This window comes from Pocillopora damicornis, chromosome 5, assembly GCF_964200805.1.
Source record: "Pocillopora damicornis chromosome 5, jaPocDami1.2, whole genome shotgun sequence".
NCBI lineage: Eukaryota > Metazoa > Cnidaria > Anthozoa > Scleractinia > Pocilloporidae > Pocillopora > Pocillopora damicornis.
The window spans coordinates 14,546,268-14,560,618 of NC_142674.1; the positions used below are offsets into that span (position 1 = coordinate 14,546,268).

Genomic DNA, 14,351 nt, shown 5'->3' on the forward strand with positions numbered 1-14,351 from the left:
TTTGGTCTTAGGAGGTGTAAGGCTTCTCCTTTCGCGAATCCCGTATTTATGCCTTTAAGTGTATGACATGAAAAGTAGTTCGTGTATTAGAGGGTTGCTGTGGGTTGCTAACCCTAAGCAATTTTTTAGCGTCCAATAAATATTCCGTTGAATGTTTTTAATTGCTGGTATTCATGATGACGTCAGGGCTTGTTTATGAGGGGGACACAATCGTCTAGAACAATAGTAATTCGTTTAAAACTAGCTCTGGTAAGAAAAGTTTGAACTCAAATGGCCTGGGACTCAAATATGAGATGCACTAATGTTTAATAAGCAATATTTATTGCACTTGATGGCTGTCACCGCTTTTCTTTGGTCTATAAAACGAATTTTATATCGATTTTTTTTGTGTTGTTGCTGTTTTGTCCCCCTCCCGCGACCACGATTCTTTGCGTTTAAACAATAGATTGTTTCGATGTGACGTCATTATGAATAAGGGCAATTCAGACCTCGTTTTGTTTTGTTCACTATGTCGGTAGAAAATTTGAACTACTTTTGTAGTTCTTGACACATGTCAATGTTTGTATAATCTCGTCTCATTATATGCACGTAAATAATATATAATAGTCTAATTAGTATATATATCAATGCATATATTTTAAGGTAGTTCGGGACTTATAGAAAAGTTTTGAAACTTTGCATAAACAAAGATCGATACAAGTGAAGTTCAGAAATAAATGAAATAAAAATGGGGGTCATCGCGCTCGTTTTCAAAATAAGAGGGGGTAAACTTCAGCAATCTTCCGTATGTTCGGGGTGGTTTCTTTCAAGCCTCATGAGAAGGGAAGTCCCTTTTTCCACATGGGCAACAAACATGTTGCAGATGAAATACCCGTTTTATTAATCCACGCCAAGACAGATCTTCAAGTGGCTTCGACGCCAAATTGAAAAGTACTCGTAAAGTAAGTATTGAAAAGTACTTGTAAAGATGACAAAGTCAAAGGCATTGGTATTAGGACAATGGACTATCATTGCACTATAGTTATCTCTAATTATCTGTTCTATCGATTTTCTCGTATCTGTTTTGCTTTGATGTCCACACAAATTTAAGTAGGAGCTAGCAGCAGTGGAACCACATGCCTCTTCCTTGAAGGAATACTCATTTTTCACACATTCCTTGAGATTGCTAAATATCAGCTTCTCCCAATATTTGCCAACTAAGTTGCCAGGTCTCCCTGCAGATAGGCCTTTTATGGTATCCACCTGATGAAGAGATGGAGCCTCATTATACTTTATGCTTTGGGGCGTGACACGCTGAATGAATGGTGAATGAAGCCATAATTATTTCTTTCATTTACCAAACGCAGGGATGTATCCAGCCTAGTCCACCGCGGTCAAACGTCCAACGCAGTTTTCGTTTTATTCAGTGGGATTTTATTTAAAGTAAGCAAGGATGAGTAAAAAAATTAGTTCACGTTATTATCTTTTAATTTTTCTCAAAATGATGAGCTTTTTTCCGTGGAAAACTGACCAAAACTCTTTGCGCCTGATCCAAATTATGTTGAAAAATGGCGTCGACGATTCTCCAGTTCACAGTATTTAGACCTTTTTTGGTAAACTTTCAAAACGTTTGGTAAATTTTGGTAAATATGTTGGCAATATACTAAACTTTAATAAACAGTGAAAACGACCACCTTAACCTTTAAGTACTTTGCTTAACTTTTGCAAATTTCTCTCGTTTGACCGCGGTTAACCAGCCTATAGACCTGCAGATTTGTTCTCCGTGGGGCGGGGAGTTCGGCTCCCATACTAAACTGACAGCCGGGGGGCTGAAATGGGGAAATGAGCCATAAAAGGTACTGTAGGTTGACTGAAAAGCTGATCGAGAATGATATTTTTGTACTCTGCTTTACATGACAAATAAGTTGACTGACTTATTGGCATCTGGTTATCGGTTACCGATTTCAGATGTGTCATGAAGAATTCGACATGTTTTGATTGTCTGCTCATTCTAGCGCTTAATTTGTTGTTAATAGACGAGGTACTAGTCGAGCACATTTACTATAATGTTTTGCATAGAAAAAATGTTTGTTTACCAAACGGGAAATCGGTAACCTGTAACTGAAATTCTGAAATCGGTAACCGGTAACTGAAAGTCTGAAATCGGTAACCGGTAACCAGATTCCAATTAGTAATCAATTGACACCCTAAATGGTACCAAGTTAATTATAAAATTTTTTTTTCCAACAGCCCCCCCTAAAAAGTACCATATCTGGAATTTTACACACAAAATGGTACGGCCGAGCCCCCCTGTCAGTTCAGTATCGACCCACACCCCAGGATTTGATCGCCAGAATAAAAAAATCAATACTTACTACATCCAACAAATAATTAGGATTTTCCAACGTAAACTGCCCAACAGCTTCTTCAACCAGAGGGTTAACGACGGATACTTCTTTCAAATCGAATCCTGGTGGTTTCAAACAAGACCAGGAAAAGGTTGATGGTGACCACCTCATTTCAAACATACCACTAGCCTTGCAAGTACTTATCATCGCTAGTGACCTGATGCGCACACGTTTGCACCTATCAGGAATCTACAGTGCTTCGTCTTCTAGTACTTGTAGAATATTAGTAATTGCCTTGGCCATGAAAAGTTCAACGTTACTGTTGCCTCTTTAGAAGGTACTTAGCGTACTGAATGACTGTTCGAGGAATATAGCCAATGTGTGCCAGCACGTCGGTGGGCCCGGGGACAATTCCTGCTCAGTTTGGATATCCTGTAATATGACAAATATGAACGTTACAAATCATAAATGTAGTTGGTGATCAGAAGGCTTAACATCAATCTACTGCTACTACACGTTATCCAAAAAATTCGCGAAGCGACGCGACATTCGATAGTGTAACACGGTACTTTTTATTTCATTATGTAAATTTTCCGTTGTCTACTCATCGCTTTTTCAAACTTAGAAGTCAATTGTTTCATACAACAATGAAATAAAAAGGAAACTTGTAGCACTGAATAACAAAGGCACATGAATCGCGCATTTTTTTCGACCGAGCGTGCAAAAAATCGTATATACGCGTCTGACTACCCTGCGTCGGAGCGTATGAAATTCGCCTGCGCAGCTAACGTATACGCGAGAGGTACTGTACATAGAGTAGTGAGGCCTCTTTCCTCACCGCCGATTGAACCCTCCGATTGGACTGTCGTTGCAGTTACAGTACCGACTGGAACTAACCCCCACTTCACATGCAAACATCAGTGCAAACATGAGCAGACCCAGAATCGCGAATAAGACACCCTATTTATGGATCCAGAGGCTCAAAAACCCGACCCTATTAGGCGGCACATACCTATATAGCTCATATATGGGCTTGAAGTTTGGTTGGGTTCACTTCAGAAAGTATGTTCTGCTCAGGTCTGCTTTTGGTGCAATTTTAGTGGGGGATAGTTCTTGTCGGTACTGTATGTGGGAAAAATTATTACGCCGCATGTATTTATCAAACATATACAAACCTACAGATCGTTAGAAAAATATAATTAAAAATAAAATTTACTTAGCCGAAAATTCTTTGGAATAAAATGTGATTTTTCCGAAAAATGCCAGCTGAAAATTGCTGTCCAAAATTTTCTAAGTGACCTTTTTTTTTAGTAAAAATGACCGAAAATTTAGCAAATTTCATGTGTTCGTAGTGTAAAGTTTTACGGTGCGAAATGAAGGGGTGATTGGAATAAAGCCCTAAGTGACTTCTGATCAACTGCTAGATTCTCCTTCCAGTTTGTCTTGTATATGCTCATGTAACAATTTGGCTTCAGATCAGGAGTCACTTAGGGCCTTATTCAAAACAATGTTTGGAATAAGGCCCTAGGTGACTCCTAATTTATAGCCAAATTCTCCCTTCATTACACGAGCATATACAATATAAACTGGAAGGAGAATCTAGCAGTTGATCAGAAGTCACTCAAAGCTTTATTCCACTCACTCCTTCAAATTAAACAATGCAAAGCATAGAAACCACTAACACAAATTTTAGCTGTCATACGCCATCTGAACAGCTTTACTGAAATGAACAGTTGGGTGCTCACTAAGGAAATACAACAAACTCACCATGATTTATTTGAATAAGGCTCTGCTCCCTGATTCTTCTGGGTTGACACAATACACAATATTTAAATCATGGCAACTGAGAAGAGGCTTGTCACCACTGAATAACGAGAACAGACCATGTCTGGAAGTTGCTGCCATGACACTCCAGTTCTAGAATTAAACAATGACTGTTATAGTTGGTGGCTGTAACTGATTATAGTATGGCCACTTAAAGTGCCTGTCACCCTTAAATACAATTATATTTTCAGAATCAAGTCTACACACATTGAACAGTTAAATGGTGAAATATTTGTTTTGAACGTCGCGTTATTGAGCTATATAGATTTAAATTTACAAAATGCTAATTAATGACGTCAACATGGGAATCATTTATTATACAACTATTTGTTTTCACCTCCAAGTAATATTTTTTACCAATCAATTGACTATCCACAGTTTATTTTTTGTATTTATCAAATTAATTATCCTCAAGCTGTATACTGCACATTGTAAGTTGGCATAGAAATAATGGCAAATTCCCAGGTTGACGTCGTCTAATTAGCATTTTGTAAATTCAAAAACAAGAAATATTTCACCATTTAACTATTCAATGTGCATAGAGTTGATTCTGAAAATATCTATTTAAGGGTGATAGACACTTAAATAGAGGTTCAACTGCATACAGTTATTTTCGTGTGATAATTGCCATTAAGCAAGTGCACACGTGTTGTGGTCACAACTGCCACTTGGGAATTGCACCTTACAAAATAATTATTACTAGTAATAGTAAAGTAAATGTGCATCTAAAAAATTGCATTGCTGTGACACATTAATACTTAATTTGGTGACTGTTTGCTGTGAATGCTGTGAGATACCTTCAAGGTTAGGCACCACTGGTAGCTTATTTAACTCAACCTAATAAAGACCAATTACTATGAGGCTTTTGTTACTTTCTTTGTTGTGTTTGTGGATCAAAATTGAAAATGTTTCATTGGTAGATTATTTAACTCAAGCTAATAAAGACCAGTTACTACTAGGCTTTTGTCACTTTCTTTGTTGTCTTTTTAACGTATGCATATTAGGACCTGCTTGACAAACAATAGAATCTGTGTATAATACACTGTGATTTTGATGGTTATTTTTATAGAAAAAAGTGCATATTATACACAGGTAAATACGGTACAGTTGAACCCTGCTATCTCAAACTCAAACCCATTTCCCTTGGATTTGCCCTGCTTTTCTCAGTCATAACCATTGGAACTCAGCTATCTAAAACTCCCTATCTCAAACAAAGAGCAGCATCCCTTGTTGCTGTTTCACAGACAAATTTACCCCACTATCTCAAACTCCCAGCTGTATGTCTTGAGCAAATTGTTGCTTCCCTCAAGAGTTCAAGACTAGCTGGTTTCTGCACTGTACAGTTCCTAGTTTTTGTGTAAACACAGGAAAAAAACATTTCCCACTATTTTATACAGTAGAATTGTTTTAGTTAACTATAATGTCTTTTGCACATATTTTTTTAATTATAAGGTAATTTTTATCTTCCTGAAATTTGCACTGTGATCAAGAAACTCCTCTGTTTGTCTGTTTTCTACTGCAAATGTAGACAACAGATACTGATAACAACAGCCATTTCACGTAACACTACATCATTTGTGTGTACGTTATACCATTCAACATTAAGCTGAGCCATTTCATGCGACGCCACACCATTTGTGTGTACGCTGTACCATTCGAATTTATGCTGTGCCATCTCACGCAATGCTACACTGTTTATGTGTAAGCTGTACCATTCAAAATTATACTGAGCCATTTCACACAACACCACACTGTCTGTGTGTACACTGTGCTACTTGACACTACCCTGAGCCATTTGATGCAAGGCAACACCATTTGTTTACTGTATTGCAAATGAGTGCTGAGTTATTTGCAATTGAGCTAGTCCATTTCACAATTTCAATTTCCAACTCGACATGGGCAACTAGACTGTTTATCATTTGGCTAAACTATTCATGTTTAGGGTGTTCTGTTTCATGAAGGAAAAGTAAACTGTCTATAATTTGGCCATGCCATTCCTTTATTAGCTATGCTGTCCTGCAGCTGATCCTTAAACCAGCTTTGTTTTTACTGATCTATTTGACATCCTGGTATTTTTGGTGGTGACGGCCACTAAGTGCTAAGTTATTTGTAATTGAGCTAGTCCATTTCACAATTTCAATTTCCAATTCGACATGGGCAACTAGACTGTTTATCATTTGGCTAAACTATTCATGTTTAGTGTGTTCTGTTTCATGAAGGAAAAGTAAACTGTCTAGAATTTGGCCATGCCATTCCTTTATTAGCTATGCTGTCCTGCAGCTGATCCTTAAACCAGCTTTGTTTTTACTGATCTATTTGACATCCTGGTAGTTTTGGTGGTGACGGCCACCCATAATGATGACTAAGCCACAATCCCAGATACCATACTAGGTTGAACTCATGGCTTAAAATTTATTCAAATCATGTTAATGTTCAAAGAGGGATTTTCCATAGTTCAAGGTACTTTTAAACTATGTCAAAGTAAAAGGGGGCTTCTTTGATTCTGTTCTGTACTATTTGTGTCTTCATTCATTCGTGAAGTGCAAACAAACAAACCAACAGGCAGGCTTTCTCGATTTATCTTTACTGTGCAGTGGCACACAGACTCAACTAACGAAATTAAAGGAAATAATATGTGCTAAGTGCTTTCAACAATGCACCAGACAGCAGATAGGACCAGATAATACTTTTTTTAAGTAAATCACAACATTCTTCTTGGCTGCGGAGAGATGAAATTCTAAAATAGCCAGCAAATTCATTTGATCAAATCTAGTAGCGCTGACATAAAATAATAGAACAAGAATGATGAAACAATACCTAATCAGAATTCAAAAGCCCTAAAAACCCCTAAAGCTGACTACTTCTTTCTAACTACAGGGCGTGAAATTAATTTTTTTTCTGATAGCCAATAGGCTCCTAAATTCTTCAAAGTGGTTGCCAATTCAAAAAAAGTTGGTCGCTATTTTCAAAGACAAACAAAACCTTTTTTTAACACTGTCACAGTCCAAGATAGACCCTCCAAAATTAAACTAGGGAAAAGATCTTTAAAGTGCTACAAAGTGAACACTAGGATGGATGATAAATAACATTCAAGCTCACCTAAGTCCAAGCTGGCATCAAGTCATCGATTGAGATGCACATGCTGTGTTTTGAAAACAAACTTAACGAGGAAGTTTGCCATGGATTTATCTTTGCAAATCTTTTTAATTCACTAAATCTCTCGGTAAGGTTATGATGAAACATGCTAGTCACCAATTTGGTGATTGATTTTCAGGATTTAGTCGCCAAAGTGAAAAATTTAGTCACATTGGCACCTGTATTAGGTGCAATTTCATGCCCTGAACTAAATATGCAAATCATTACGATTATCATTTTCATTTTTCATTTACTGTATGGTGGAAAATGATTCTTACTTGTCAGATTTCACTGTTAAAACAGCTTTCTTTTCCTGTTGAAACAGGGTTTTCAGTCATGCCAACAATTTGACATCACTTTGATACCTGAGTTGCAAGGGTGCTGTGAAAAAGAGGGTTGACAGGGTTGCAGCACCATATTTAGAGGTATTGGAAACAAGTTTGTATGGTGTTTCAATGGTGTTCCGATGGTAGAAAGCGATTCCTTCTACTCAGATTTCACTTTTAAACAGCTTTCCTGTTCAAACAGGGTTAACCATCGAAAAATAGGTATCAAAGTGACAGTAAAAGCATTGTAGTCCATAAGCAAAGAAGAAGTAAAGGAATGTTACTTCTAGAATGGCTAGAATTAAACTGAGTCATTGTGTTGTGATCTGCGTGAGTGGCCTAGGAACTCCATTGATGAGGTAAATAACAGCACATAAAGTTTAAATAATGTACGTAGCCTTTTAATTCTTCTGCTTTCAGTTTTCCTGTTTTTTGAGGGAAATAAACAGGAACTTAAGAAAACTCCTAGAAAAACAGTTCTAAGGGCTTTTGCTTAAAGCAGAAAAACTGATTTGCACGTGTTCTCAAGATCGTGCATGAAATAACTGGATCTAACTGGATCTAACTAGATAACTGGATGCTCTATTTGGCATCACTTTAAGTGAAATCTTTGTGTAAAAATTCTATGGAAACACCAATTGTATAGCAAGAAACTCTTTTGTCATCTCCACTTTATACTTTCTCTGCTTCCCAAGAGTGCAGGGTTAGTTTGTTAAAAGCTGAGTTTAGATGACTAATGGTCAGTGTGAAATCTGATTTCATATCTGAAAGCTTTCAAATGAAATTCAGTATACATGTACAATTCCTTTAGTCTGCAATTTGATGATTGGATGCCCTAAAAAATCTATGGTAAATTATTTTAAAAAGCTTTTAAACAAAGGATTAAACATACCCTGATTAAAATTTAACCCTGGGTTAGCACTTATCAGCCTTCACACAACTGGGCCCAGGATTGAACAAGTCTCAATTAAACTAAGTTGTAATTTCAACAAGAAAAAGTTATGATCATTTTTACATCAACAATTCCAGGCAAAGCTGCAACATTTGCAATCTGCCTTACACCAGGAAGGAAACCACCAAAACATGGAGAGCAATTTAACTTAATTGTATAAAAGGAATAAGACAAATGCAGCAAATACAACAGTATTATATTTCAAATGTTTAAAGTACTGTACCTTGAGTTCCAGCCCAGTGCTTCAGCTCATCAAATATTAGTTTTTTGAGCAGCTCGTTTATATATCTAAGATACCTTCAACCTTTAAAGAAAAAAAAGAAAAGAATAGTTTGAACTTTAGAGTTGAATACTTGCAATGTACACCTCAAGTCTTGTATCTGAAACAGTATGTAAAAATTTGTCCATGGTACTAATTAATCAGAACATCCTAATCCAGTACTTATTAGGACATTCTTACATCAACAATTTCCAGCAAAACACCACAGTCTGCAACTAGGGGAAAAGGTGAGAAATTAGGGGGGATGGGGACAATAATGGATATAATCTGGGTTTGATGGAGGAAGTGAGGACAAAATTTATTTGTCCAGTTCAGTCAACCTTGTATTAAGCAGTCACCCACGGGAATATGGCGTCTACTACAGTGCAAGTGCTCAATACGGTGCCACCTAAGACAGGTTTGACTGTAGTTCGTGAATTGACTGATTGAAACAAACAAACAAATAAAAGAAAATAGTTCTGACATGAGAGACGTGGAGGGGGGCAGGGGACGGGGATTTGATCATAACGTGGGCAGAAAAGGTTCTTGGGCCCAGTTGTCCCAGAAACAAGGTTGTGACAAAACTTATTTCAAAGAAGGAATTTTCTTTGACGGATATAGCAGGTGTAAGGGGATTTATTTCGATGATCATAGCTTATTATGAACATTCTCAAGTATGACATCGTTAGACGTGTATTTTGACGCGCACGCCACTCAGCTGGAGTTGAGCTTCCGATCTGATTTTTGGCGCGCGTTCACTTACCTTCATGTTTGGGACAAAGCCTTTCTTGATAAGAAACGAGTTTTCGTTTAAGCGCTCAATATAACTGCACTCCTCTTTAAATGTACGGTGTTCTTTCGCCATGTTAGTCTTTTCATTCACGTTTCACAAAGGTTTCAGTGAACTCGGCGAAAGAAGAAAAGTCATGTAGCAATAAATCAGCGCATGACTCTCGTTTGAATATGCGCGCAGTACAATTTCTTATCCAGTCCTTCTCTGGCGGGTAATCCATACTGGCGGACGACGTGATAGTGTTTTTATTAATTCTCTAGGGATAAACAAAAACGGTTGTTTGTTATTTAAAAGAGCGTTTACATTCAGTTTCTCAATTAAAGCTCTTTGTTCATTGCTCCATAATGTCAGAGAAGAATTCGAAAGGGAAGAAGCGAAAATGGGAACCAGTAGAATTGGACGATCCTTCGTTATTTGCGGGCGAAATGGATGGATTTATGTCCCTTGAAGTCATGGAAGATTATCATCCAGAAGAGCTAGCAGGAATTGGTGCAGGTGGACCAGCTCAGAAGAAGAAAATAAAAGAATGGCCGCTGTAGGAGGTGAATTTCTTAAAGTGCTTTAAAACATACCGCATAGTTAAATTTAGAAGATACAAATGTAAGATTCACTTCAAGCACGTGGTGAAATTACCCTTGTATTTTACGAGAAATTAGGAAAAATTATCTTTTTAAATTATTTTGTTTATTTATTTTTTATTATAACTTATCTTTAATTATTAAATGTTGAGGGTTGTCCAATACTTCCAAATTGGGTTGAGTCGTTCACAAATCGACCCACCAGAAGTTAATTAGTGGTTAAGTCATCTTGTGATACTGGAAATCTGAATAAACCGTGCCTCTTAAGGTGGAAATGTCTTACTACAAGTCGATTTTAAGACGCTTAATAATAATCCTCAACCTGACTCAAATGGAATGACTTGTCTCCTGAGTCAGATTGGGTGTATTGGACATGAGAATCAAAACTAAGATAACTGCCAGTCATACCTTAAATGAAAAAAGGAAACAAACAAACAAAAAGAAAACAACAAAAACAACACTCACCACAAGAACTACATGGAAATACAGGAATTGATTGAAATTATTTTGAGAGCAGTTTGTCCTAAATTTTTTGAAGACAGCAGACTGCATTGTCCCAAGGGCTCATGCATTTTTTCAGTCTTTACCCATACATGCACAATTATGTATATCTAAGAACAGAAGCTTCTTTTTGGTTTTCTCTAGAAGTTTGGCTCACGGGGAAAAAAAAAAGCTACATAGTATTGTCTTTTGATTTAAGTCTTCAGGGTAATCTGGAACAAACAGTTACCACACCATCCACACAACTTGAAAAAGCACAAAAAATGACCAACTCACTCAGTTTTCACCGGCCTGTCCAAATTCTTTAATGTTTGCCTTTGTTGCCTTTGTAACATATTTAGTGTCGCTGATGGACAAAGTTGGGCTGCAGAAGAACAGTTGTAAAATTATCGATGTCACCAACAAGAGAGGAACCATAGAAACCCTGACAGAAGCAAAGATCTCATGTACAATTGAAGAGGTTTGTAATAGTTGAGCTAACAAGGAAGCGAAACTCTTCAAGATCCAGGATACAATTTTTATTACTTTTTATTGTTGGTTTGAGCCAAATGCATCTACATGTACACCACATTGTCTGGGAAACATGATCCACGGAACCACAGAGGTGAGTGAAATCGAAGGAGAACTACGAAACATACAGTTGTTGTAAAAATCACCTCATTCAGATTTATTTTGAATTTTCTTTCTAGGACCTTTATCTCCACTATTTCCTTTCCCAGTACCCAGGCCGTACTTTGGTTTTCTCCAACACCATGGACTGTGTGAGGAGACTGGGCTCCTTGTGTAGGCTCTTGGACTTTAACCCATGGGTTCTGCTCGCCTGCATGCAACAAAGGCAAAGATTAAAGAATTTAGACAGGCCGGGTGAAAACTGAGTGAGATGGAAAAAAACAAAAATACAAAAAACAATGAAACAAACGAAACAAACAAAACCAGAACAAAAAACAAACAAACAAAAAACTCAACAAAACAAAGCAACAATTAGTACCCTAATTTTGTAGACAACGTGCTATTTTCCTGTTGCGTCTTTCACGTTCTTTACTCCGCAACTTGCTTTGCGCAAAACACTAGGTGACACGCTTGCTATGTGGCCTTGGATCAGAATCATCCTGATCTTATTACTATTTTTTTTTCATCAAAACAGAGAGTATAGTTTACGAATTGACCGAGCAATGGAATTTCCTTTATTTATAGACTATAACTGGATCGCCTTGACTGATTGAACCCGCCCCTCTTCTCCCTCAGAGAATATTTAAAGCTAGATAGGACTTACACCAGCAAATGAAATGTTGGCTGATTTTTTTCTTGCCTGTTAGATTTAAGCAAAGTGCGAGTGGCTTACTTCTGGCTACAAATGTGGCCACGAGAGGTTTGGACATACCAGCTGTCACTATCAAGTTCCGAAGGACCTTGATGTAAGTACGTGTAAGTATGTGTGTACGGTTAGTTAGCTTGTGCAGTTGGTCAGCCTGTGCGGCAGGCGGGAACGGAAGCGATTGCTTTTTGGCGGCAGTGCTTTCGTTCTCCGCGAAACTCTACCTTGACAAAAGGCTTCGGAAGTCACACTGCTTCAACCAACCATGCGTTAACCAAGGTGTGGGCTACAAGTCTCAACTGTAAGAGAAGCTCAACCAGAATGTTGATAGCAAAGTTCGAACGCCGTTGACGCCTGAATTCTTTTTTTACCTCTAACTTTATTTTATTGCATTTATTTTCTTATTTCTAAATCTTCACTTTCTAAATCTTTGTTTTGTTTCCTATTTGAGTTAATGTGTGACGTTCACCTATCGAAATCAAAACATAATTCATTTAAATTAATGAGTTTTGATTTAGGAAAAAAAATTGACTGTTCTCCAAATGCAGTTTATATGAAAGGATCAGTTTGTTATTGTTTATCGTCCTCAGTTGTATCTCATTTAATAATGAACTGTTGTGTAATGATGTAACCACAATGTAAATATTAACTTTAGCGCAACCATCTCATGTGATCCTGCGTTCCTAAATTCTTTCTCTGTGTTTGTTAACAGCTTTACATTCACTGCAGTGGACGGACAGCTGGAGCGAGCAGGGAAGATCTGAGTGTCATTCTTGTTGGTCCAGAAGAAATGGGATCATACAAGAAAATTATGAAGACGCTTAATGGAGGTGATGTGTCTTTATTATCTCCAGCGTATCTCTTTAACAGTCAAACTCTAAAAGGTTATTTGGAAATCCCCCTCAGTTTAAGGTGCCATTCGTCTAAATTTCCTTTTTAATTAGATAAATCTTTACGCCTTAACGTTAGTATGCATATTCTCCATGCATACTGTTCTCTATATATTTCTTAAGGTGTTGACATGGAGATTTCGTCAAACAATCAAGAGCTTCTTTAGTTGGTGATCAGCTCCCCTATTCTCGTGAATTGAAAGAGAACCTGCAGTTTTAAAGAAAATACTGCTAAAAAGGCTCTAAATGTATCAACTCAAGATGTTTGGTACTTAAAATCATACCTCTAACCTTGTTAATTTTTTTCGGCCTTCAAAACTGGTCTTCACGGCAACTTCGAACTACCCGCGTTCTCCATCTTTTTAGGTGTGCAAGGCATTTTTATGGTTGCTCCGTTCTTTCGTAGTTGGGGTTATCCTGGGGTTTTCCTTAGCAAAATGGCTAATAGCGAAGCGTTCGAGTGCATTAGTCCGGTAAAAAACAAGCAGAATCCCCTGCCAAAACACCACATTTATTGACTTTCATGGATTCATGCCATTGGAAGGACATTTCTTCCAAAAGATTTGCGTGTGCGTTCGGAGCATTTCGAGGACCATTGCCTCCATAGATCATACTTAATGCGAGTACGGATAGCTTTTTTAACAGGAGAATGATTGGATACCCATTTGATAACAAGGTTAGAGGATAATTTTAAGCACCCAATATCTTGTGTTTGATACATTTATAACCCTTTTAAAAATATTTACTTGGGTGTGACAGTCGTTAGGAGAAGTTGGAGGTTGGTCACTCTTATGGATCACAGGGTTAAGGAAATTTCAATGAAGGCCATCGAACCATATTCACAGGTTTAGGCGCAAAAAGTCAAGTAATGACTGTATGCTTACCTCTGCCAAAGCCATGGACATCGAAGTTGACGAAGATTTGTATGTTTTTTGATGAAATGATTCGTTCATTTAGATGCAAATTCTCGATCAGTACGCTCCTGTGTGCGATCACATGGTCTGGGACTAACTAGACTGGCAGCTTCAACATCAGTCTTAGGCGGAACTGGTGTTCTGGAACTTTACTGTCTCGAAGGTTTGATGTCACATTTTATAAACTGTCCTGTTCAGTTTATTTTCCTTAAAAGAGCTTTTTATTGACTGGAAGATCTCGGAGATCAGGGAGAAAGGAAAGAGCAACAAGTAAAGCTGAAGCAATTGAAAGGTAATCAACCTTTAGTTAAGGCAGACAATGGTTGTACTGATAGTCCCACCAAATATAATGGATCTTGCAGGCCGATAATATCTTAGTGCAATCAAAATGGGTGGGGTGAGGATTATTGTCCCCATGGTTCTTACGTTTGAGTTCTATGTGAAAGGAAAGTATGAAAAGTTAGTAAACAGTCTTGATTTCCAGCCTTGTGTGGGTTAGCGTTAGCTTAGGCTGAGTCAAGTGCTTCTTTCATTTAT

The 14,351-nt window shown here is 37.6% G+C and overlaps 1 protein-coding gene, 2 long non-coding RNA genes and 1 pseudogene across 4 annotated transcripts in view; 3 read left to right on the plus strand and 1 right to left on the minus strand.

The window, feature by feature from the left end:
- LOC149045505 (uncharacterized) overlaps positions 1 to 14,351 on the minus strand; it is a 162,794-nt gene that overhangs the window by 132,470 nt on the left and 15,973 nt on the right. The window lies entirely within an intron of this gene.
- The window catches only part of LOC149045516 (uncharacterized), a 169,302-nt gene that overhangs the window by 15,144 nt on the left and 139,807 nt on the right, over positions 1 to 14,351 (plus strand). The gene's annotated exons all lie outside the window — the stretch shown is intronic.
- On the plus strand, positions 10,902 to 12,104 carry LOC149045519 (ATP-dependent RNA helicase DDX24-like). The gene is made up of 2 exons (XM_089208233.1): positions 10,902 to 11,155; positions 11,385 to 12,104. The coding sequence occupies exons 1-2, from the start codon at positions 11,003 to 11,005 to the stop codon at positions 11,568 to 11,570; spliced, it is 339 nt and encodes a 112-aa protein (XP_089064359.1). The 5' UTR covers positions 10,902 to 11,002; the 3' UTR covers positions 11,571 to 12,104.
- Positions 13,146 to 14,351, plus strand: part of LOC149045520 (uncharacterized) — a 4,572-nt pseudogene continuing 3,366 nt past the window's right edge. The window contains exons 1-2 of the transcript XR_016187231.1: positions 13,146 to 13,823; positions 14,050 to 14,106. The product of XR_016187231.1 is annotated as an uncharacterized LOC149045520 (transcript). The remainder of the gene's footprint in view (positions 13,824 to 14,049; positions 14,107 to 14,351) is intronic.